General features: G+C 43.5%; 3 protein-coding genes and 1 long non-coding RNA gene across 4 annotated transcripts in view; 3 read left to right on the top strand and 1 right to left on the bottom strand.

The window, feature by feature from the left end:
• LOC131280880 (uncharacterized) overlaps positions 1-23,786 on the top strand; it is a 32,496-nt gene extending 8,710 nt beyond the window's left edge. Inside the window, exon 3 of the long non-coding RNA XR_009188537.2 lies at positions 18,692-23,786. This is a non-coding gene — a long non-coding RNA (uncharacterized lncRNA). The remainder of the gene's footprint in view (positions 1-18,691) is intronic.
• On the top strand, positions 9,229-9,770 carry LOC101424467 (histone H2A type 2-B). Its single transcript, XM_004461639.5, has one exon. The coding sequence runs from the start codon at positions 9,258-9,260 to the stop codon at positions 9,648-9,650; it is 393 nt and encodes a 130-aa protein (XP_004461696.1). The 5' UTR covers positions 9,229-9,257; the 3' UTR covers positions 9,651-9,770.
• On the bottom strand, positions 9,759-10,237 carry LOC101431110 (histone H2A type 2-C). Its single transcript, XM_012526394.4, has one exon. It carries the CDS (start codon positions 10,196-10,198, stop codon positions 9,809-9,811), a length of 390 nt encoding a protein of 129 aa, XP_012381848.2. The 5' UTR covers positions 10,199-10,237; the 3' UTR covers positions 9,759-9,808.
• LOC101424030 (histone H2B type 2-E) lies at positions 10,469-10,975 on the top strand. Its single transcript, XM_023589715.3, has one exon. The coding sequence runs from the start codon at positions 10,526-10,528 to the stop codon at positions 10,904-10,906; it is 381 nt and encodes a 126-aa protein (XP_023445483.1). The 5' UTR covers positions 10,469-10,525; the 3' UTR covers positions 10,907-10,975.
• Positions 23,787-24,311: the final 525 nt, after the last annotated feature.

Genomic DNA, 24,311 nt, shown 5'->3' with positions numbered 1-24,311 from the left:
ACTGTGATTTTTAGTCCACCCTGCTTCCCCTGGTGCCAGGCATGGAGGAGTTAAGATGGCAGCTCGCAACTTTTTTTCTGACTTGGACAGATTCAAACTTTAGCTGTTCTCAGGATTATACTTTAGCCTGTTGAATTTACTCATCAATAGCTGAAGTTGGTGCCCAACCGTCTCTTCCTTCCCCGTTTTGGGGAAGTGGAGCTTTCAATTCCAGCCGCGGAACAGCTCCTGAGTTGGCTTGTGCCTCCGGTGGAGGATGGGCACTGGCCTCCGGGCCGTGGAGCACTCTACTTAGTCTTCTCTGCAGGTGGGCAGTCTCCTTCCATTCCTTCAAGGATGTGCCAGGATGCTCTTCTGGCCTCCTAGAGTCCCCAAACAGGTGCTTCAGCTAGCTCCAGATAGCTCTGGGTGTCCTGTAGCAGGAACTGATCTAGGAGCTCATTACTCTGCTGCCATCTTGCTGGTTCAATAATCCCAGTGTTTATTTTTGAAATACCAAATTCAATCAGAGAATTTCTGGAATGCATCACCTTTGTTGGTATCAGATAATGTTCTAAATGTATACATTTATGGGTAGTTTTCCTCCAGCTTAGGGTGATGGCTGTCACTGTGCTATGGCTGCCAGTGCACTGAGAGCCAGGTGGTGTGGGAATTGGCCCCAGTGCCCACGCCCGGTCTCAGAACCAGGTTACTGCCTGCCCTGCTGCAGCTCAGCGAGTGTCCCAGATGCAGGACATCAAGTGTGTGGGGTGGGAGACGGAGATGTTGGTAAAATTGCCTTCTGATCAGTTACACAACCAATGCATTTCCTGGAGAATGTTTTCCCACTGTCCTTTGACATTCGGCCAATGTTATGGTAGAAGATGGAAAACTCGTGAATCTGGGCTTATGGGATATAGCTGGACAAGAAGATGATGCCTGATTACGCCCCCTATCCTATTCTATTCCATTTTTTTAAACTTTATTTTGTACATTTAATAATTGAAAATATAAACAATTAAAAACTAAAAAGAATATACAGTCGAATAAAAACATCCATTGCTCATTTAAATGTACTGGATACATATACATTTTCTTTGAATCATACAGTTTGTTACACAATGTATTTGGTTTATAGTAATGCAATCATACAGAATCTGTCCTTTTCTGTCCGGCTTGCTTCACTCATCATAATATCATCCAGGCTCATCCATGTTGTCATTTCTTCTTACAGCTGCATAATATTCCATCACGTGGATACATCACAGTTTGTTTATCCATTCATCTGTTGATGGACACCTGGGCAGATGTCGTCTTAATTTGTTTTTCCCTGGAGAAGCCTGCGTCATTTGAAATGTCCATGCAAAGTGGTATTCTGAGGTGCGATACCATTGTCCCCAAACTCTCAGCAGCCTAATGGAAACTAACTTTGATCTTAGGGATGAAAAAGACACGAAGGAGAATATGCTGACCCCCTCTTCTTGACCCCATTACCTATCCCCAGGGGTTAGCCATGGCGAAGGAGATCGGTGCTGTACAATACCTGGCTGCTCTGCGCTCACTCAGCGGGGCTTTCAGACAGTGTCGAGCAGCCCCCTGCCCACCCCTTGTTAAGAAGCGGAAGAGCAACTGCCTGCCGCTGTAAATGTCAGCGCCCTCGTTCCTACCCTGCCCCACTTGGAACCTTTGCACGCTCTCCTCAGAAATGGTGGAGCCTTCACACTCGATGCCAAGTTTTCTTTACCGATGAGATTTTCCATAAGACCATTTTGAACCAATCAGTAATTTCCAGGTTTTGTTAAAGTGTAGGAGCTCAAACTTTCGGCCTTCTTTTTCAAAAGCCCCTTTACTTGCCTAAGATTGAGTTGCCAAAATACCCTTTGAACTAAGGTGCATTGCTGTGCTAAAGAACACTAAGTACTAACTGTTTTAAAGACCTTTGTCTTCAAGAGGACTGTAGCTTCTGACCTTAGGAACTGCAGACACTTTCTAACTAGTTTTCCGGTATTAAGGCCTGAAAGCACAGCCTCCTTAATGAAATGTTGCCATTTAATATTTTTTCAATACATGTTCATTACTTAACATTGTACTGTAGAGCATAGTGGAGTAACTCTTTGGATCAATCTTTTTGATTTTGTGGATTTTCTTTTTTTAATTAAATTTTTTTATTTCTTCATTTTATTTATTTTTTCTTTGTATTGGATTTTTTTCCTTTTTTCTTTTTTTTCTCCAAAGACTTATTTATTTATTCCCCCCCTTGCCCTCCTCTCACTCTGCTGTTTCTGCTTGTGTGTTGTCTTCTCTTCTCATTTTCTCTCCTCTAGGGTTTACAGGATTTGGTCCTGGAGACCTCTGATGGGGAGAGAGGTTCCATGTCAATTGTACCACCTCAGTTTCTGGTTTCTGCTTCACCTTGACTCTCCCCTTGTCTCTCTTTAGATGCGGCATCATCTTGCTGTGTGACTCACTTGCAGGGGGCACTGGCTAACCACGTGGGCACTGGCTTGCCACCTGGGCACGCTTTCTCTCTTCTTTTTCACCAGAAGGCCCCACAGTTCGAACCCAGTTCCTCCCATATGGTAGGCAGAAGCTCTCTCACTTGAGCCACATTGCTTCCCTCTTTTTTTTAAAGTTAGTTTAATTAGCCTTTGCTGAGATTTTGAACAGAAATCCAATTCCTGTGTTTCCTCTAATAAGTTCTCTACTCTTAGTGGTGGGTGTATCAGGCTTGAGCGTGTGTAGCTCTTGATGTGATCAAAAGATGAAGACAGTATTTTGACAAAAAATGAAGTGGAGATTAATTTAATTTACACCACATTGTACACAGAATAATTAAACTGAATAAAAGTATCATGGGCACAATTTTTAAAAGGTTAATTTCTATCAAATGTAGTAGATAATACCAAAGAAAGGTTGGTATTATCAGTAAGTGTTTTCTTAAGCTTTTCCTTTCTCTCGCACCCACCATCTCTCCCAAAACTGGGCATTTAATTCCTACAGTTGCTAACTTGAATTTAGTAAGTACTTGTCTTATATAACCCTTTCTTAACGAGCAATATGTCTCCTTGTATCATAAAATCTTTCTGATAATCCATTAGAAGTTGTTTTGTAGATTAGTAAAAGTGCATTCCTGTTTTCATTTTACTTTATTCAAAGCTAGGTGTAACAACCAGGTGTACAAATCGTGTGTTTCAGCTTTATATTTTAAAAAATCTTTTAGATGTACTTAAACTCTGACCCTTCTTATCACCACTGTCTTATCAGTTGACCAGCACTGTACTTGACTAATACTGACCCTACCTCACCTTCTCAGACACATGCCTCCTGTGTCACTTTTCTTAAGAATGTTCCTTGGACACTGATTCACTGTTGGTGGGCATTAGAATGGTACAGCCAGTGAAGGACTGTTTGGCAGTTCCTAAAGAAGTTGAATATAGATTTGCCATGTGACCCTGCAATACCACTACTAGGTATAAATCCAGAAGAACTGAGAACAATGACACAAACAGACATCTGCACACTGATGTTCATAGCAGTGTAATTCACAATTGCCAAAAGTTGGAAACAACACAGGTGTCCATCAACCGATGAATGGATAAACAAACTGTGGTATATTCACTTGATGGAATATTATGCAGTGTAAAAAGAAATGAAGTCGTAAAAACATGACAACATGGATGAACTTGTAGGACATTATGTTGAGTGAAACAAGCCAGACACAAAAGGACAAATACTGTACGATTGTGTTATTATGAATTAAAAACATTGTGTAACATATTGTGTGACTCCATTTATATAAAATGTAAATATAAATCTATTTATAAAGATGAAATTTGATTAGTGCTTGTATAGGGCTAGGGAAGGGCATGTTAACGGGTATGGAGTTTTTCTTTTTGGAATAATGAAATAATTCTAAATTTTTTTGTGGTGATGAATGCACAATATTGTGATTATACTAAAAGCCATTAATTATACACTTTAGATAGATTGTATGGTATGTGAATATATCTCAATAAAACTGCTTAATAAATAAATAAATAATTGTGCAAGAATAGCCAGAAATAGCAGCTACATACAGCAGGGGAAACAGAGAGATTGAGATGAAGAATTTTCTTGTTTGTTTTTTGTTTATTATTATTGAAATAATGAAAAAACACCCTAATAATGATTGAAGTGATGAATTCACAACTATGTGATTATACCCAATACCATTAATTGTACACTTTGGATAACGGTATGCTTTATTAGTATGTATCAATAAAATTAATTTGTTAAAAAAAAGAATGTTCCTTGGGGTCTGTGACATTCTGTAAACTCAGAGCTAGAGCTAACAATGTACTGTACATCTTACACACTTACAAGAATAAAATATTGGACCTTTGAACCACTAGAACAGAACTTTTTAAACTGACAGTTGCAGAATTATGGAGTGTTTTTACATTGATCTTTTGCTGATGTATTTAGCAGTATCTTTTGCGTGTATGACTTAATAAATCCTTGCATCATAAAAAAAATGTTTACAATTATAAACCCTTTTAATTCTTACAACAATCCTATGAGGTAGTTAGGATTATTATTCTTACTGTACCAATGAAGAAGCAGAGACCCTTGGAGGTTAGGCAACTTGCCCATGACCCCAGAGCCAGTAAGCAAACCCAGAGAATCAGGCTGCAGAGTTTGGACTCTTAACCATTAAGCTAGTTTGCCTCCTAATCCAGTACTGAATCCTCTCAGTTTCTAGGCACTGACTGTACTGGGCTCTTTTCATCTAGTCTCATTTTTTAAAACAACAGTCTACTGTTTATTGTATGCACTAGGGGAGTGGTTTTTGACTAAAGAAAAACTTTTTGGAAAAGAAGCCACTATGTCTTTAAGAGTGTGGTTTTATTGATCCATGCTACAAATATTTAAATACCCTAATAACAGCCAGGTAGATGGACTTAAGGACTCCTGACTCAAAATGAGGAAGACAGGGTCTCTCCCTTGACCTTGTCACAGAAAGGAGGTGGGACCAGTGCTAAAAAATAGTACTGATCGGTAAATGTTATCACCAGGATGTGAGCAGAGAGATATGGGTTCACAGAGGCTGTGTGTGGGGAGTAGGAAAGGCCTCAAGAAGGAGAAGGTGATAACTGGAGAGTGGGAAGGATTTTGCCAGGTCAAGAGGAAGATAAAGAATTTCCAGCCAGAGGCAATGTAGTGCGAAGGCAGGAGTTGTTGAAAGGCCCTGCTCATCTCAGCAACAGTGTGAAGCTCAGTATTGTGGAGGCTGGGTGGGCAGTGGTGGGGAGGGGCGGAAGGAAAGGGGAAGGGGAGAGGAGAAGAGGCTGAAATGGTGGGATGGAATTAGAATGCAAAAGACATGTTTGGTTAACTGAAGGACCTCGGTTGCCTTTGGTTAAAAATCTGAGGTGTTAAAGGAAATGAGATTCAGCCTATTTATCTGTGATGGTATATACTTTGGCAAATGGCCTGTTCTAGTTTATTTTTTAATAGCTCTGGTAAGAATGTTGGGAAGGGAGCAATACATAGTAATCGAGCCTGGTAATAACCCGGTATTGTCCTATCAAGACTTTTGTAGCTGGATGGGATCTAAAGTTTTAAGTCCAATTCTCTCTCTCTTTTTTTTTACTCTCTCTCTCTTTTTTTTTAAAGATTTATTTATTTATTTCTCCACCCCCACCCCCACCCCGGTTGTCTGTTCTCTGGGTTGTCTGGTCTCTGTATCTATTTGCCGCATCTTGTTTCTTTGTCCGCTTCTCTTGTTGCCAGTAGCACGGGAATCTGTGTCTGTCTCTTTTTTGTTGGGTCATCTTGTGTCAGCTCTCTGTGTGGGTGGCACCATTCTTAGGCAGGCTGCACTTTCTTTCGTGCTGGGCGGCTCTCCTTACGGGGCACACTCCTTGCGCGTGGGGCTCCCCTACGCGGGGGACACCCCTGCGTGGCAGGGCACTCCTTGCGCGCATCAGCACTGCGCATGGGCCATGGGTTTGAACCGCGGGCCTCCCACGTGGTAGCCGGACGCCCTAACCCCTGGGCCAAGTCCATTTCCCTCCCTCTCTCTTTTATAGCAGAAGAAAACCGGGCTGTGTTAAATGACTTCACTAAGCCCAACATGTAGTTAGGGAAGCAGTGTAAATGAGGTGGTGAAAATTGTTGAATCAAGCATACTTGGGTTATAATCATGCCTTAATAAATAGCTTTCTGACATTTGGGCAAATCCTATTAACTCCTCTGAGTATTTGTTTCCTTTTCTTTGAAACGGGCAATATCTATCTCATGGGTAGCTCCTAGCATAGGGCTTATCACATAGTAAGAGTTCAAGATAGTCTTTTCCCTCCACCCTTTTGCACAGCACTGGACCACTGTGATAGTGTTAAAAAAAAAAACAACAAAAAAACATCAGGTGTCAAGAGGGAGGTCTGCTGGCCCCTTGAGCAGGGCCTCACAGGGTAACAAGGTTTGGTTCTCAGCCCTGTAGGTCTGAAAAATTGATTGATCAGAACATCCAGAGTTGGCTGACTTACTGGGGAGGGACCCAAGCTAACCAAATACACAAGAAATTTATGCATAACTCAGAATGCAAATTTATTAACTTTCAGTGAGAGATATATTTTTCCATACTGGCTTGCCTTTTCTCAGTGTCATATTTTACTTTTTTAAAAAAAAAGTTTATTTATTTCTCTCCCCTTTCCCCCACCCCAGTTGTCTGTTCTCTGTGTCCATTCCACTTGCTGTGTGTTCTTTTGTGTTTGCTTGTATTCTTGTCAGCAGCACCAGGAATCTGTGTCTCTTTTTGTTGCGTCATCTTGCTGCGTCAGCTCTCCGTGTGTGTGTGTGTGTGGTGCCACTCCTGGGCAGGCTGCATTATTTTCACCCGGCTCTCCTTACGGGGTGCACTCTTTGCGCATGGGGCTCCCCTATGCAGGGACACCCCTTTGTGGCACGGCACGCCTTGCGCGCATCAGCACTGTGCGTGGGACAGCTCACCACATGGGCCAGGAAGCCCTGGGTTTGAACCCTGGACCTCCCATGTAGTAGGCAGACATTCTATCAGTTGAGCCAATCCGCTTCCCCTCATATTTTACTCTTGACAGAATAATCAGAATTGAGCACAGAATCTGAGCTAAGGGAGTTGGATAGTTTTCAGAAATATTTATCTAGGCTATGAGAAAAGGTTGATGCTTTCCCAACCAAGGATCCGCTCTCATAGCCCAAACTTTGTGTCTACCAGCCATATATATACTCTTAGTGTTGGAGAAACTCCGACAAATTCCCACCATAATTGCTCTCCTTTAAGACTCTAAGTAGACCACACAGTTTGGTTAACACATTCATGTTCTGAAAGGACATAATACAATTGGTTGGGTTAAAATTACCTTCAGTTACATTCTGCTATTGAGAAACACCCCCATCACCTTTGATTGGATTTAGGTGTTTCCTAAATCTACAACAGCATTTTTACAGTGAGTTATCTTTACAGATAGTTGCTCTTAACTAACTTAACTCCCAAAGTTCACCAGATTTCCTCCATTTTCCGGAGGCATTTCATCTCTTCGTACTAGTTTCAATTATCTGATAGCATGTATTCAATAAATGGCAGCTGAAAAAAGGTAAGGATAAGAGAACATCAGGAAAGGATTTAGGAAATAGAACTTCAGTCTATTCTTTTCTCCGTAGTGTTCTCCCTTCTGTCCCTAAGGGATACTCAGGAAAGGGTGACAATGGAGTGGCAGATGTAGAACTCCCAGAGACAGGAAACAGGGAAGAAAGAAACAAAGAGATTTCAGGAAACACTTCTGCTCTAGGTGGAAGACTGGTGGTAAAATGGTTAGAACCTCCAAATAAAGTTACCTGTTAGGGGTTGTTGCTGAGATCTAGGGGACAGATGAGGCAGGGTGGGGAGGCATGGAGGAAGAAAGGTTGAAAAGGTGTTATGGAAGTAACTGACTTTATATGCTACTGAGATAAAGGAAAGAGCAGACTCGGGTTCTGGTTTAGGTACCTGGAAGGCTGTTGGCCCAATTCAGCAAAGTCAGGAGGGAGACTGTTTGCATGAGTTCTCATTTGCATAGGCCGAGTTTGAGGTAGTTGTTGGGTCAAACAAGTTGAAGTACCCAGAAACCTTGTGAAACGAATTTGGATGTTAGGGGAAAGTACAAAAGTGGGTAAGGTTCCTCAGGAAGAGTGAAATCTGGTTGAGAGACAGGCAATGGCTGAGCCCAGTAGGACACACGCATTTAGGTGGGCAGAGAAATAAGGAGCAAACGAAACCTGGTTAAGAGGAGAACCGAAGGGCGACCTTTTGAAAGCAAAGGGAGTGGTGTCGGTTGCCTCCTGGAGGTCAAGTGGAGGATGGCAAGTCTAGCCCCGCCCTTGGTCTAGACCAGGGTTCTTAACCAGGGGTTCAAACACCCCTATTGATTACAGGGGTCCCTAAGCTTCAGTTGAAAAGAATCAACTAATCTTTATTTCTCTGACCCCTAACTGAAACCTAGCATTTCCTTATTAAATTTTGCAATGAATGACAGTAGTATTCATTTCGTATCACATTACGGTTGTTGCATATCTAGAAAAATCACTTAAACGCTCATCCCTACTTCGTTAGACCCGACGCTAGTGGCGTGTCATAAAACTGTCTGCAGCTACATTTTGAGAAGGGGTCCGTGGTTTTCACTGGACTGGCAAAGGGGTTCGTGGAACAAAAAAGGCTAAGAATCCCTAGTCTAGACGAATTCCAAGGAGCCAAGGAGGATGGGGGTGGCGCAAAGCTACAACGTAGTTAGGAACTGAAACGAAAGGAGGCGGCCTTATTCTTTAATGGAGCCTGGAGGCGAGGAGAAAAGGAGGGACAGGGAGGGTAATTTACGGCTCCAGCGGATAATCGGCTTCAGAATTCAGTTACACCCTTGAGTGGGTGTAACTCTGCATCTGCTTGAGGGCCGCTGCAGTCCTTTTTAGAAATTGCCACTGACTACAAAAGAAAAACAGCATTTTATTTGAAAGCCTCTTAAAAATCCTGGCATGCAAATACGGGGCTTTAATGTGGCTTCCTGCGATTGGTGGGTACTTGCGAAATCCGTCATTTCCTCGTAGAGCAGGATGCAAACGAAGCGTCTGCTGCCTGCTTTTCCATTGGCTGTTTGAGCCGGCTACCCTGCCAGCCAATCAAGCTACTTCCCTTCACCCCTCCCGCTTGCTCTTATAAATTACATCAAATTGGTTATCCTTTCCACATCCTTCCCCTTGAAATAGCTGGGGCTGTAATTTTAGCCGTAATGTCTGGACGCGGCAAGCAAGGAGGCAAGGCCCGCGCCAAGGCCAAGTCGCGCTCGTCGCGCGCCGGCCTGCAGTTCCCGGTGGGCCGCGTGCACCGCCTGCTGCGCAAGGGCAACTACGCCGAGCGGGTGGGCGCCGGCGCGCCGGTGTACCTGGCTGCGGTCCTCGAGTACCTGACGGCCGAGATCCTGGAGCTGGCGGGCAACGCGGCCCGCGACAACAAGAAGACGCGCATCATCCCCCGCCACCTGCAGCTGGCCGTGAGAAATGACGAAGAACTCAACAAGTTGCTTGGTGGGGTCACCATCGCCCAGGGCGGCGTCTTGCCCAATATCCAGGCCGTGTTGTTGCCCAAGAAAACGGAGAGTCACAAACCAGGCAAGAACAAATAATTAGGCGTGACCCCACCCCCGCTCACCCAAAGGCTCTTTTAAGAGCCACCAAAAGTGCCAAAGGAAGGGCTGACCACGAAACAGCGCATTAGCTCTTTTTTTGAAAACTTGGGTGGCTCTAAAAAGAGCCTTTAGTCTTTGGCTTTTCTGGTCACGATTTATTTACTTTTGGCTTTGTGGCTTTCGGTTTTCTTTGGTAACAGCACGGCCTGGATGTTGGGCAGCACGCCGCCCTGAGCGATGGTGACTTTGCCCAGCAGCTTGTTGAGCTCCTCGTCGTTGCGGATGGCCAGCTGCAGGTGGCGGGGGATGATGCGCGTCTTCTTGTTGTCGCGGGCCGCGTTGCCCGCCAGCTCCAGGATCTCGGCCGTCAGGTACTCGAGCACGGCCGCCATGTAGACGGGCGCGCCGGCGCCCACCCGCTCGGCGTAGTTGCCCTTGCGCAGCAGGCGGTGCACGCGGCCCACCGGGAACTGCAGGCCGGCGCGCGACGAGCGCGACTTGGCCTTGGCGCGGGCCTTGCCTCCTTGCTTGCCACGGCCAGACATAGCAATAGCTAATAGTAAACGCACCAAAAACGGAGGACCTCACAGCCAAACAGTGTTGAAAGCGGCGCAAGAGGAAAGCCTTTATAAGCTTTCCTAGGGGTGGGGGTCAGGAGCGAGCTTCTCATTGGTCCCAAATTGGCTCCAGAAACAGCCAATGAGGTTATGAGTCGGTATTGTTACGTATTATTGCGGATAACGCAAGGTCCCTTCCTGGCCAATGGAAATGAAAGACTCTGGGAGTCCTGATTTGCATAAGGTGGTTATAAATGGAGCAGGTCCGCCTGGTCTCTCGTTCCTTCTCTTGGTTGGGTCGTGCGTTACTCCAGAATGCCCGAGCCAGCGAAGTCCGCTCCCGCGCCCAAGAAGGGCTCCAAGAAAGCCGTCACCAAGGCGCAGAAGAAGGACGGCAAGAAGCGCAAGCGCAGCCGCAAGGAGAGCTACTCCATCTACGTGTACAAGGTGCTGAAGCAGGTGCACCCCGACACCGGCATCTCGTCCAAGGCCATGGGCATCATGAACTCGTTCGTCAACGACATCTTCGAGCGCATCGCGGGCGAGGCGTCGCGCCTGGCGCATTACAACAAGCGCTCGACCATCACGTCGCGGGAGATCCAGACGGCCGTGCGCCTGCTGCTGCCCGGCGAGCTGGCCAAGCACGCCGTGTCCGAGGGCACCAAGGCGGTCACCAAGTACACCAGCTCCAAGTGAGCCCTGCCGTCGCGCGGCGCTCGCACGAGTCGCCGGTCTCACTCCAAAGGCTCTTTTCAGAGCCACCCACCTAATCACAAGAAAAGAGCTTTATCCACTCCAAAAAATCCGTCTCTAAAATAAGTTTAGGGAAATCGGCCTACGTAGCCAGTGACGCGAGGTTTCCGGTCCGTGCCTGGTTTTACTTCGGAGTTTAGGACCCGTCTCAATCACTTCCTGTGCTTAATCTTTTTAGAAGAAAGACTTTATTTAGGGCGCTGGAAATTTGCGCTCTGCTCACCCCTGCCTCCGAGCTATCAAGTCTAGGCAGCGTTCTCTTGGGGATACGCCTCATCCGCATTCCTAAGCGGTCTGGTTTCGACTGATCCTATAAAAAGGACCCCAGGACGCAAAGCTCGGGCTTCGCGAACATTGCTCGACCGCTCTGCGCACTAGGCTTGCGCGTGGGCTCCCCCGGGGCTGCCCAGGAGAGGTTCTGGGCTCCTCCCGCGGCGCCCGCGCGGCCGCGTCCCAGCGTTCCCGATTGGACAGCACGGGTGTTCAAAAGCCTCGCGCCGCCCCCTTATTCGAACACTGCGACTTCCTTTGCTCCTTTTAGGGTTTTAAACCTTTTTTTTCCCCCTCTCTGCTTCTCTGGATCGTTTTGCATTTTTAATGATCTGCTTGGAACCCTCGGGCCTCGGGTCACTGCAAGCTGGCACTGGTCATTCAGGTCTGGTCTCAAAAGCCATCTCACAAAGACTTCCTCAGAGCACCCATTCAGGATTCCGCGCCTCTTACTCCGGTCTGTCCAGTCACTCAAACTTCCTCAGCAGTTGGGAAACGTTTGGTTCGTTTGTTTTCTTATTTATGGTCTTTCCCTCCAGTTTCCCAGCTCCTGAGCGTCAATCAGCGCCAGCATAGTGGGCCCTTGCTGAATGAGTATTTGCTGAATTCGTTTCCCCACCCCACTTTTCTTAGTCGTTTCCTTCGATGAACGGGTGCGGGTCTTTTCCAGTTAGATGTACTTGAAGCCGCGGGTGAGAACGTACATGTTTCTGGAGGTCCTTCCCCGGGACTGCCCGTCATTGCCTCTCTGCAACACATGGGAGTCATTACTTCTGCGCAACAGCTGGGAGCGTGCCATGTAAAGTTCTTTCTGTTCCAGAGGGGATGTGGCAATAGTAGTTCCTCCCTTTAATTCCTAGTTTAGTGGCCTTTTATGGATTTTATTAAGCTCAGAGTGTTGGTCACCGGAAAGCGAATTTAGCCTTTGCCACTTTTTCCCTTTCTGCCCCATCCGGATTTTCTGTTCCTCAATGGGATATGCTTTTAATTTACACTCCTTTTCAGGAGACTCTCTGTAATAGGCAGGCCCACAGGGTTAATATCCCTTTTATGAATAAGGTTGAGAGAAATTGATTGGTCCAGGGTCACGCAGCTAACATTGTCCACCTTTATATCCTCAGATGTGAAGATAGTTGCATTTTAGTTTTATTTTGTGGCATTACAGAATGTTGAATCTTTATCCAAGCCCTGGTTTTACTGATGACACTAATGGTCTGAGCAATTACTCAGCTCTGCATTTGGCTAAGGGTTTCTGGAGTTGATTGCAGAGGTTTCGTGAATCCAGATGGGCCCAAACAATAAATCTTGTATGTTATTCATACTTTAATATCTCTGGAGGATTCTTTTATCTCTACTTTTGTGTGTGTGCTATATGCTTTTGAGGAAGGGTAGGAGTGGTCCTTGGCTGGGTTCTATCACTTATTGTGGCAGGATAGACACATGAACTAGACTAGGAAGGAGAAGAAAATTGATTCTCCAATGGAAGATTGGAGATGTGCAATCTCAAATCGGCCTCTGCGAACTGCAGAATTCTAATAGATGGTACCATTGGGATGCTAATGGATAATTGGGGTGGAGCTGGACACAGGTTCCTTCATTAATAAACATTAGGGGCTGAACATGGTGGGGTATGTACCAAACCAGGGTGACTTAACAAGGTTCTGATCATTATGAGAGGTCACGATTCTGGGATAGGAAAGTGCAGAGTAGAGGTCCATGGCAAAGTGTTCCGTGTGGATATCAGCAGGAGGGTGGAGGGGTTAGACACAAGGGAGAGGCTAAGATTTGCATAACCATAAACAGGGATGAGACCTGTTTAGAATGACGGTCATAATAGCAGGTCTGGGCTAACTCCAGCCAGTTTCAGCAATTTCAGATACTACCTTTTGCTATTTTTTGTAATATAAAGGCATCTATATAATTCTTAACCCTTGGTTACAAAGGTTCAATACAGTGCCTCAATATTTAAGCTATACTGGGTTTTTCTAGTACTATACTTTCGCAATAAACAAAATTAACACACATAACCACCACTGTGTCTGTGAGAAAGCTGGATACCTCTAATCCTGGAGGAAGGATATTTATAAGCCATCAGCCCAAACTGACTTCTTATCCAGAAGTGTACTGAGGCTGAAATAGCCTGCTAAGAGACCACTTTTGATTTTTCGTAATTGAAGACTGTATGACTACAGATGAGAAACATAAATAAGATGGAGAAAATGAAAGTCTTAAGAAAGTTTATTTGCCTCTCCGATAGACCTGGAGCACTTAATGTCTACTGCTAAGGTGTCCACTATAAATGCAAGAAAAAAGTCCTGGTGCTTTCTGCCTGTCTGGTTGTGGCAGCCAAGATTAACTGGGAGAATACAGGAAATTCTGAAAAAATGGGGAAGGGGGAATAATCTTTGCAACTCAGAAATAAACCTGTAAACAGCGACTAGCCTATTTACCTCACAGAAGGAATCTCTTTGGAGTTTGTATTTACAGAAGTGTTGGAAGATTATTTCCCCTACACTCTTGCCTTCTGGTTGATTCCTTCTGTTTAAAGCTTTGACAGCTTTGAAAGGTTAAAAAAAGAAAACTTGATTAAAGGCCAGTGGTTCTTCCCTTTGGCCCTGGCATCTTTGTGAACATGGTGAATTGGACTTTTAAATCTCTCATTAAAAAGTTTTAAATCTTAGAGGTAATGGAAAGTTTTGCAAAGATGGGACTTACAAGCTCAGATGTAGGAGAAAGCACTCCAGCAGGAATGAGACACAGGAATAAGAGACAGAGCAGGGAAACCCTTAGGAGGATCATTCAAGAGAGGAAGCGTATTTTTATTTTTTGAGCTCAGAGGTTGACAGAAAAATCCTGCAAAAAGCACAGAACTCTCTATACCCTCACGCAGTTCTCCCTATTGATGTTTTGCAGTAGGGTAGTACATTTATTAAAAATGATGAAATAATATTCTCTAAAGTTCATAGTTTAACAACTTGGCAGGTATACAATTCAGCGGTGTTAACTACTTTTGGTCTAGTGGGTTTTTACCTCATGAAAGAATTGATGTTTTACTAAAAATTTCATTGAGATGATATAGTTTAAAACTGGACAAGAGTGACTTTTCAATCTTCCCTATGTCTCATGTTATTAAACTATCTTGGCTGAATAATCACTGCAAAACTTAAAAAGAAAGTTTAGTTTCAGTAGATAACAGCTAATACCTACGGAGCACTTACTATGTGCCGGGTAATGTTCTGAAGCCTTAGAACCATCCGTACGAGCTGGGGCTCACCAGCTGGAATCTTCACGTGAGAGGACCCTATTTGCTCATTTCAGGCCCTTCCTGGTCTGATGTTCACTAGGAAGGAAGTTACACAGTAAGGAAAGGAAAAACGGTGATAAGGCTTTGATATTTTAACTGGGAGGGGAGATAACCAGTGATGGTGAGCTTAATCCTAAAGAATCTCTTGGATCATTTTTTTTCTCCAGCTCAGACATCTTTAATTGCCTTTCCCCCTCCCTTTGCTTATATTGGGGTTAATAATACTAATAGTGATTACTATTAAAATAATAATTGCTACCATTTACTGAACATTTAACTATCTACTTGGTCGTCTGCTAAATGACTTATATGAACTATCCCTAATTTTCACTTAGGATAGTGTAGCAGTTTCATATTATTGATGAATCCCAAAAAGAAATATTGGATTATGTTTGTAAACGATCTTTTCCTCTGAGCGTATTAGAGTGTATTGGATTCAAAGGTTTTACTTTTACTTGATTAAATAATAATTAAGGCTTTGATTGGGCCACGTCAGTGGGATGTTGCCTCTCTGCCCTCTTGGTGGGTGGGGACTCGCAGAGAGTGTGGGGACTCCCTGGGAGGTAAGTGCACAGAGGAGCTTGGTCATGAGAGAAGAGGACAGGTCCTGGGAAGAGGACCAAGCTGTTTGCCTCATAGTCTACAGCTGGCCTTGTGCAGCTAGCAGAGGCACTGAACCTGGAGAGAAGCAAGCCCCAGGAAGAGAGGAACCCAGGAAGCCTGAACCCTCACAGACCTCGGCAGCCATCTTGCTCTAACAGGTGGCAATAGACTTTGGTGAGGGAAGTAACTTATGCTTTATGGCCTGGTAACCGTAAGCTTCTACCCCAAATAAATAGAAATGCCATTAGTTTTCTGGTATTTTGCATCAGCACCCCTTTGGCCGACTAATACAGATAGAGGTACCATTATTATCCTTATTTTACAGATAAAAGAAAATGAATCTCTGATAGGTGAAATAATTTGTCCAGGATTGTTCAGCAAGTTAGTGGTGGCGCTGCAGTCCACTGCCGACTTGTTAAAACCCAGATATTTAAGGCCCTCCAGAATGTGCCTGTTCTTTTCCATCCCTACCCAGGTTTTCTGCTTGTCAAGCTCGTCTATTCACCTTCCCCTAAACCTGCTTGCTCTTAGTTCTGAGTCTGGACTGGACTACCTCTTCTTCCTGTCTTGGCCAGAGCTTGCTTTCTTGTAGTGTCCATCTAAAATGCCACCCCTAGCTCATTTCTCTGCCATCCCTGACCCCACTTTTAAAAAATAACTTTACTGAGTGTTTTAGTTTACTAAAGGCAGCCGAGAAAATATACCAGGAATGGGTTGGCTTTTACAGTGGGGGCTTATTAATTTATAAGCTTACAGGTTGGAGGCTGAGAAAAGTGTCCAAATCAAGGCTTCATCAGGCAATGCCCTCTCCTCGAAGGCAGGCTGCCAGTGATCCTGGACTCCTCTGCACATGGCGCCTGTCAGTTGCTGCCTTGTCCTCTGGGCTTCATTGCTTTTAGCTTCTGGCTGCTCCATCTGTGGTGTTTTCTCTCTCAGCCTCTGTAGGTTCTTCTCTGTTCCTCTGTCTTTTTTCTGTCTGTCTTCATCCCATTTATTAAGGACTCCTTTAAGAGGATTAATACCCACCCTGGGTTATACCTTACTGAAGTGATCTAATCAAATGTCCTTCACTGAAGTAATTTAATCAGAAGGTCCCACCTATAATAGGTGTACATCCTAGAAATGAATTGGCTCTAAGGACGTGATCTTTTCTGGAGTACATAGCCTTAAACTACCACACTGAGGTATAACAGACACACCATAATCTGCACATATTTATAGTACAATTTGCTCAGTTTTGATATATAGATATATACACTTGGGAGAACATTCTCACAATCCAAGTAATGAACACATCCGTCACCCCCTAGAGTTTCCTAGTGCCCCTTTGTAACCCTCCCTGCCTCCCCTCATCCTTCTCCACCAATGTCCACCTTCCCTTGTCCCTGTCCCCAGGCAACCACTCGCTTTATGTCACTTTCTAGAATTGTATTTAAATGGAATCAATCATATAGCAAGTACTATTTGTGTTTGGCTTCTTTCGCTCAGCATAATTATTTTGGGATTCATTCGTATTATATGTTGCATGTATCAGTAGTTCCTTCCTTGTTATTGCTGAGTAGGATCCCATTGCACGTTAACCACATTTGTTAATCCTTGCATCTGTTTATGGACAGTTGGGTTGTTCCTAGTCTTTCCTCTGCTTTTTAATTCTGACGTTATATCATGGTGACTCCAGAGATGAACAAGATAAACCTTCCTTTCTCAAATGGAAAGGAACTCACATGGGCCAATGAGATATATACATGAATACCTCTTCTACTTAAATGGGAGAAAGTGCCAGGGTTCCACCTCAATTCTAGGTTCAATACCTCTATAATCCATACTATGACCTGCTGCCAGAGAAATTTTTCTATAGCACGGATCTGACCTCATCACCCACTGCTCACAGACATTCAGTGGCCTGCATTACTACCTTAGCTTGGCCATTGAGATAAAGAATAAAAGTAAAAAATGTAAAAATGTATGAGCAATTCTTATTCTATATTTTATTTTACAATGTGGTCTGGGGAATCCTGTTCCTTTAAAAGAGAGGACATGGCTGGTAAGTAAATCTGGCACAGATTGAGGGACAGCTCTGCTGGGGTTTCAGAAGCTATCTCTTAACTGAGATACTGTCCCTGAGTTGCCTTGATGACATTATGTTTAATCAGTCATTTAATATTGAAAATCTCGGACAAAGAAACAAGACGCAGCAAATAGACACCAAGAACAGACAACCAGGGGAGGGGGGGAAATTAAATAAATAAATAAATAAATCTTTAAAAAAAAATATTGAAAATCTCTACTAATTAAAAAAATTATTTAGTACCTATTAATTTATGGTAATTTATTAAGTTCTACGTGAAGTCCCTTTAGGACCATTTTTCTTTTCTTAAATCCTAAGCATTGTTAGGTATGGTATCATTAATTGATTCTTTCATTCAATAATTTACCAAGCATCTATTAGATATCAGGCAGTCTGCTGTGCTATAAGGATACAAGATTGAACAGAACAGTTTCTGCCTTCATGAACTTTTAGAGATTTTTAAACCAGTGACTATGATAAAGTGTGACAAGTGATAAGGTGGGGGAAGTACGGATATAGAGAAGATGGTGGAGGGTGGCCCAAGGACATTGGTGGGGGAAGACAGTTTGAGGATTAGAAAGAGCTGGGGAAGAAGAGTGTTCCAGGCAGTGGATGGTGAAGGCACTATGGATAGACAAAGGCCAGGAGGAGAGTGAAAGAGAGGGAGCGCAGGGAAATAGGAGGAATGGAAAGTCCAATATGGGCAGTGTTTAGAGGGCAAGGAGGAGGAGTGTGGCCACTTGAGGTGACACAGGTAGGCTGAGCCAGATCTTGCAGGATTAGATCAGATATATGTAGACTGACTTTAAAGAACCTGATTAGCTCCTAGGCTGACCTGACTGTAAACAGAAGGGAGCTGAATGATACTGAAAGCTTAGAATCTAAGTCCATCTCAGAGGTCACATGGTTCACGTCCATGAAGCACCCACTGGGGCTGATGTCACTTTGACCCTTGAATGAGGGTCTAGTCACTGCAATGGGAATGAAAGTGGAAATGGCTACATCAAGCCATCTGGGCTATCACCAGCCACCATGATCATCTGCCTCCATGTACCTAAGTAGCCTTCTCTTTATAGTTTGGCTTCCTATGCACAGCTGCTTCCATGGAGACAATGGGCAGATTGGTGAACCTGAATATGCACTCTTTGGATAGATGTTGGAATTAAGAGCATGGGCTCTGGCATTCAGACTCGCTGGGATTGAATCTCAACTTTCTCACTTTCTAGCTCTGTGACCTTGGACAATTTCTGCAACCTTTCTGTGCCTCAGTTTCCTTAGCTGTGCCTTGGGGATAATAAGAATACCTAATGCATCAGGTTCTTAAGAGGGCAAATGTGTCCAAGTACTTCGAACTGTGCCCAGCATGTAGTAAGTACATGATAAATGTGAACACTATGGATGGTAATGATTATTACTAGATGCGATGATTAGCCTCCTGTGTCAGCTTGGTCAGGTAATAGTGCCCTGTTGTTTGGTCAAGCAGACTCTGGCCTGATTGCTACTGTGGAACATTTTGTGGACTTAAATCATCAGTGAGTTAACTGCATCAACGTCTGATTACATCTACATTCAGTTGAGGAGGCTGCCTTCAGGCATGAGAGACATCCCATCGAATCAGTTGAAGACCTTAAGAGGAAAAGTGACTTCATAAGTCACAGAGGGAATTCCCATCTCTGCTTCATCTAGCCAGTTTCTTCTGGGGAACTCATTGAAGACCTTCATCAGAGCTCCTGGCTTGCAGCCTGCCCTACAGAATTTGGACCTGTGCATCCCCACAGTCATGTGAGACAATTCTGTTAAACCCTCATATTTATAGCTTTCCCCTACCAGTTCTGTTTCCCTAGAGAACCCTGACTAAGGCACTAGGGTTTATGCATCTGTCCCTTTAGAGTCTGGTCATATATCCAGCTGTTCAGGAGCACTCTATCTCTGACCCACACATGAAGTCGAATTCCTTAGCCTACAGAGCCAAGGACTAGAGCTGTGACCACAGGCCTGCAAGGTCATCCTGACCCCTGGTTGAGTAGCCATTGCCCTTCAGTCTCTTCTCTTACCTCTACATTGTGGAGTAATATGTTACTACAAACACCTCACCAATATTTGAGGCAAAATCCAAGTGGTACAGGAAGAGAAGAGGGGGAAATATCTACCAAAGAAAGATGAACAAAAATCAAAACTTGGTTGTGGGAAGTTTGGCCATGAGCACAGAAAACAGAAATTGGAAACCCATTGGCCCCTGGACAGGAAAGAGGCAGTAAGAGAAGATAAACAAAATCTAGTTTTAGGTGGAGGCAAAGAAACTGCATTAGTTTTCAATTGCCAAAATTACCACAATTTAGCACCTTAGAAAAATACTCATTTGTTTTATCTGTCTCTATTGGTCTGAAGTCTGAAACAGCACAGCCGTATTCTTTGCTTAGGAGCTCACAAGGCTGAAGTCAAGGTGTTGACCAGGTTGGGTTCTCATCAGTTTGCTGTCCTCTTCCAAGTTCATTCAGATTGTTGGGGGAAGTCAGTTCTTTGGAGTTGTAGGATTCTGCCAGCTCAGCTGAGGCCCTCAGCTTCTAGAGGTTCCTCCTCTCCAGAGACTGTTCACAACATGGATTTTTCTTCTTCAAGGCTGGCAGAGAGCAGCTATTTTGCTTTCATTCTCTAATTCAGTGTAGGGCTAAACCCTCTTTTTAAAAGCTCACCTGGTTTAGTCAGGTCCAGTCATGATAAGCTCCCTTTGGATTAAAACAAAGTCAACTGATTAACCTTAATTACATTTGTGAAATGCCTACCATATTCTTTTCATTAGAAAAAAGTCACAGATTCTGCCCATACTCTATGGGAGGTTTTTAAACTAAAGTAGAATTCTGCCAACCAGAGGAACCTAAAGCGACTATGTAGGCTGATGTCAGAACATACTGTGAACTAAATAGTTACAAAAGAAAACAAGAATGTGTTTTCTAATACTTACTCTTCCAAGGTGCCAGGCAATGTTTTACACATTTTCCATGTATTAACTCATTTTATCCTTACAATAACCCTGCAGGTAAGTGTTATAGAACGATTATTCCCATTTTAAAGATGGGGAGATGGAGTCACAGAAATGAAGTAACTTGATTTTGCATTTCTGGTTTCCAGAACTATGAGAGAATAAATTTCTATAGTCACACAGCCAGTAAGTGGCAAATCCAGGATTCCAATCCAAAGTCTCTCTTAGTCACTATCCTACACAATGTCAAAGAAGTGGTAGGTGTGTACATCAAAATATTAATGCAGCATTTGTAGTAGTTGAAAAGATTAGATATGATCCCAACCATGTAGAAATGCTGAAATACATTATATTTCATTCTAACTTCATTATGAAATCATCCTATCCCAATCGGCGTAGGATCACCATTTAGTCTAACTCAGCCAGGTTTTTTGACCTGCTATGAGGGAGACCACACACCAGAGAAACTGTAAGGCATCTCACAAACAAAGGAAGAGATTGAGTTAACATACTAGGTTCATGCAAAAGTTATTGTGGTTTCAGACTGTGAAATTGAAATCATTATAACTAGACTCAAATACATCTTTTAAAATCAAAACAGGAACCATTACAAGCAACACATTGCTGCCAATGAGAAATAAGTGCTTATTCCTGTAGTGTAAAAATCCATGATTTGGGATTTGACAAACTCTTGGAAAGCATTTTCTGCATCCTACTTGTTGTGGAAGCATTTTCCCCACAAAAAGTTGTCGAGATGCTTGAAGAAGTGGTAGTCAGTTGGCGAGAGGCCAGGTGAATATGGCAGATGAGGCAAAACTTTGTAGCCCAATTGGTTCAACTTTTGAAGCCTTGGTTGTGTGATGTGCAGTCAGGCATTGTTGTGGAGAAGAATTGGGCCCTTGCTGTTGCTTAATGCTGGCTGCAGGCATTGCAATTTTCGATGCATGTCATCGATTTGCTGAGCACAGTTCTCAGATGGAATGGGTTCACTGGGATTCAGAAAGCTGTGGTGGCAGCAGACCACCAAACAGTGACCATGACCTTTTTCTGGTGCAAGTTTGGCTTTGGGAAGTGCTTTGGAATGTTTTCTTGGTCCATCCACTGAGCTGGTCATCAATGGTTGTTGTATAAAATCCACTTTCATTGCACGTCACCATCTGATCAAGAAATGGTTTGTTGTTTCATAGAATAAGAGAAGATGACACTTCAAAACAATGATTTTTAAAAATTTTTGGTCAGCTCATGAGGCGCCCACCTATCGACCTTCATCACCTTTCCAATTTGCTTCAAATGCTAAATGACCTAGTTGTCAACATTGCGTTCTTCAGCAACTTCTTGTGTAGTTTAAGAGGATCAACTTTGATGATTGCTCTCAGTTGGTCATTGTCAACTTCTGATAGCCGGCCACTATGCTCCTCATCTTGAAGGCTTTTGTCTCCTTTGCAAAACTTCTTGAACTACCACTGCACTGTACATTTATTAACAGTTCCTGGGCCAAATGCACTGTTGATGTTGCGAGTTGTCACCTGCTGCTGAATTTGCTTTTTGTCTAACATCAGTTCCATAGTCTAAAATAAATATAAAATAAACAGCAAGTAATAAGTCATTAGCAAAAAAAAACATAAAGCAAGAAATGAACATTAAAATGATGTATAGGGAAGCGGACTTGGCCCAGTGGTTAGGGCGTCCGTCTACGACATGGAAGGTCCGTGGTTCAAACCCTGGGCCTCCTTGACCTGTGTGGAGCTGGCCCATGCACAGTGCTGATGCATGCAAGGAGTGCCCTGCCATGAAGGCGTGTCCCTGCATAGGAGTGTACCCCGTAAGGAGAGCTGCCCAGCACAAAAGGAAGTGCAGCCTGCCCAGGAATGGTGCTGCACACATGGAGAGCTGACACAACAAGATGATGCAACAAAAAAGAAACAGATTCCCGTGCTGCTGACAACAACAGAAGCAGACAAAGAAGAACACATAGCAAATAGAGACAGAGAACAGACAACTGGGGTGGGGTGGGGAAGAGGAGAGAAATAAATAAATCTTTAAAAAAATAAAATGATCTATAACATTACCACATTTATTTAAGAATGCATGCCAATATCAAATAGCACATTTCATCAGTGCAAAACTGCAATTACTTTTGCACCAACCTATAGTTTTGGGGCAAGGTGGGGTGTAGAGTTTAGAGAGGCTCAAAGCAAAGCAGAGCTGGGTGAAAAGGGTCAATTTCAGGGCTGATCTGTGAAGTGGATCCAGCATCCTACTTCCCAGGAAACCACAAAATTAAGATAAAGATGAAACATTGTGTTTAGAACCCTTTATTTATAGTTTTGCACTTGATTGCAAATTGAGTCTGCTTCTCTGCCAGTAACTGAGATCCTCCAGGCAAAAGGGGAATGTTTCATTCTTGTTGCTATGATCTCATAGTCTGAGTTTTAGAGGACATGTTTCTCAATGAGGAAAAAGCAGTGGTTACTCAAAGAAGGTGATTATTATAACACTTTGTAGCTGCAGTATGTCCTTGGGAGAAATAATGTTTCATGTTATTCCTATGACTAGCTTTATCTCTGTTATCCCAGCCTTAGAAATGTCAGAAAAAATTATTACTTTCTCTGTGCTAGCTATTTTTTACTTTCTCAAAGGCACATAAGTGGTATTGTATGTTATATCTTATTCTATTTCTTACCCCTCCAACCTATATTTTAAAAATGGAAATTTCCCTCTCAACTTCCACAGAACTCTGCATCTCTCTGTCATCCATGTTGCAGCGTTAAGAATCTGCAGAATCTAAGTCATGTGCTGCACTCACAATATGCACACACCACATTTTATCTCCCCAGTCCTCCTGCAGTGGACATCCAATTGCCCCATCATGCTGCAGTCAGCATCATTGTACATGTTCCCTCATGGTCCTTTGTAAGAATTTCTTTCGGATAAAAACCCAGGAACAGAATGGCTGGTTTCTAGGGGCTGTTTATTCTTCGTGGCCCTGAGAAGGGCCAGGCTGCCCTCCAGAAGGGTGACCCAGGCTTCCAGCACCGACACCGCGGGACTGCTCTGAGGCCACGCCTGGGCCAACACTCAGCCTCCCTCAGCCTCCACAGAACTCTCCCTGCAGCTCCTTGCCGTCTTGCTCTGCACTCTAGCTACGATGTGGGTGTCACCTCCCCACAAAGACAGACATCAGGTTGTGTGTGCAACACGGAGCGATCACAGAAGGCGCGTTCAGTGAAATATTAAGACTTACAACCTGTGAGGTTTTCACACTCCTTGTAGTTTTCCCTACCAGTACTTTTCTAACTATAGGCTGTAGCCCATTAGTGGGTTATGGGTTCAATTTACTGGGTAGAGATCATCTTTTTTTTTTTTTCCCCCTTATTTAAGAAACAGAAGAGAGGAAAAAATATCAGAATATATCACAAATAGTATTTATTTTGTGAAATTGTTGCCATTTGTATTTTTGTGTGAGTGTGACTGGGAGGCCCTGTAAAATGTATTTCTTCCTCTGGATTGTGTTCAGGAGAATTTACCATTTGTATCTATTGCATGTATCACTTCCCCTGAAACATTGAATCTAATGGAAAAGAAAAGAAACACAAAACTTGACTTAAATATTACCTTGGACACTTAACAGGAGGGTGACTCCTGTTTCCAGGTATCTCACCTATACCAGAAAGTTCCTTATTTGCAAAACAAGGGGGAAAAAAAAGGATTCCTCCTTCCCAGAGTTGTTGTGTAATTAAGGGAGAGGATTTAAGTGAAAGGTTTTTGTGACTTATAATTTTTTTTTGTGTGTTATAATTATGACACTCAGGAACCCAAGAATTCTGTCTGGGCCTTACCCTGTCTAGATGCGTCTCTAGATGCTCATCATTTATAGATTAGGCAATTCACCAGTTGTTTTCCAGGTGTTAGTCTTATTTTCCACAACCTCGTTGTAATATCCCCAAGGGAAAGATCTAGCCTTGTATCAATTAATGTTAACGACAGAGCAAATAATTATTGATTTATTGCTACATAGCAGCTCTGCTGTAAGCACTGTGTATGGACTATATTTCACGCATTTGATCCCCCACAGTCATCCTATGAGGTATGTACATTTACTATCACTATTTTACAGATATTG

This window comes from Dasypus novemcinctus, chromosome 13, assembly GCF_030445035.2.
Source record: "Dasypus novemcinctus isolate mDasNov1 chromosome 13, mDasNov1.1.hap2, whole genome shotgun sequence".
Taxonomy (NCBI): Eukaryota; Metazoa; Chordata; class Mammalia; order Cingulata; family Dasypodidae; genus Dasypus; species Dasypus novemcinctus.
This window is presented reverse-complemented; position numbering and strand designations above follow the sequence as displayed.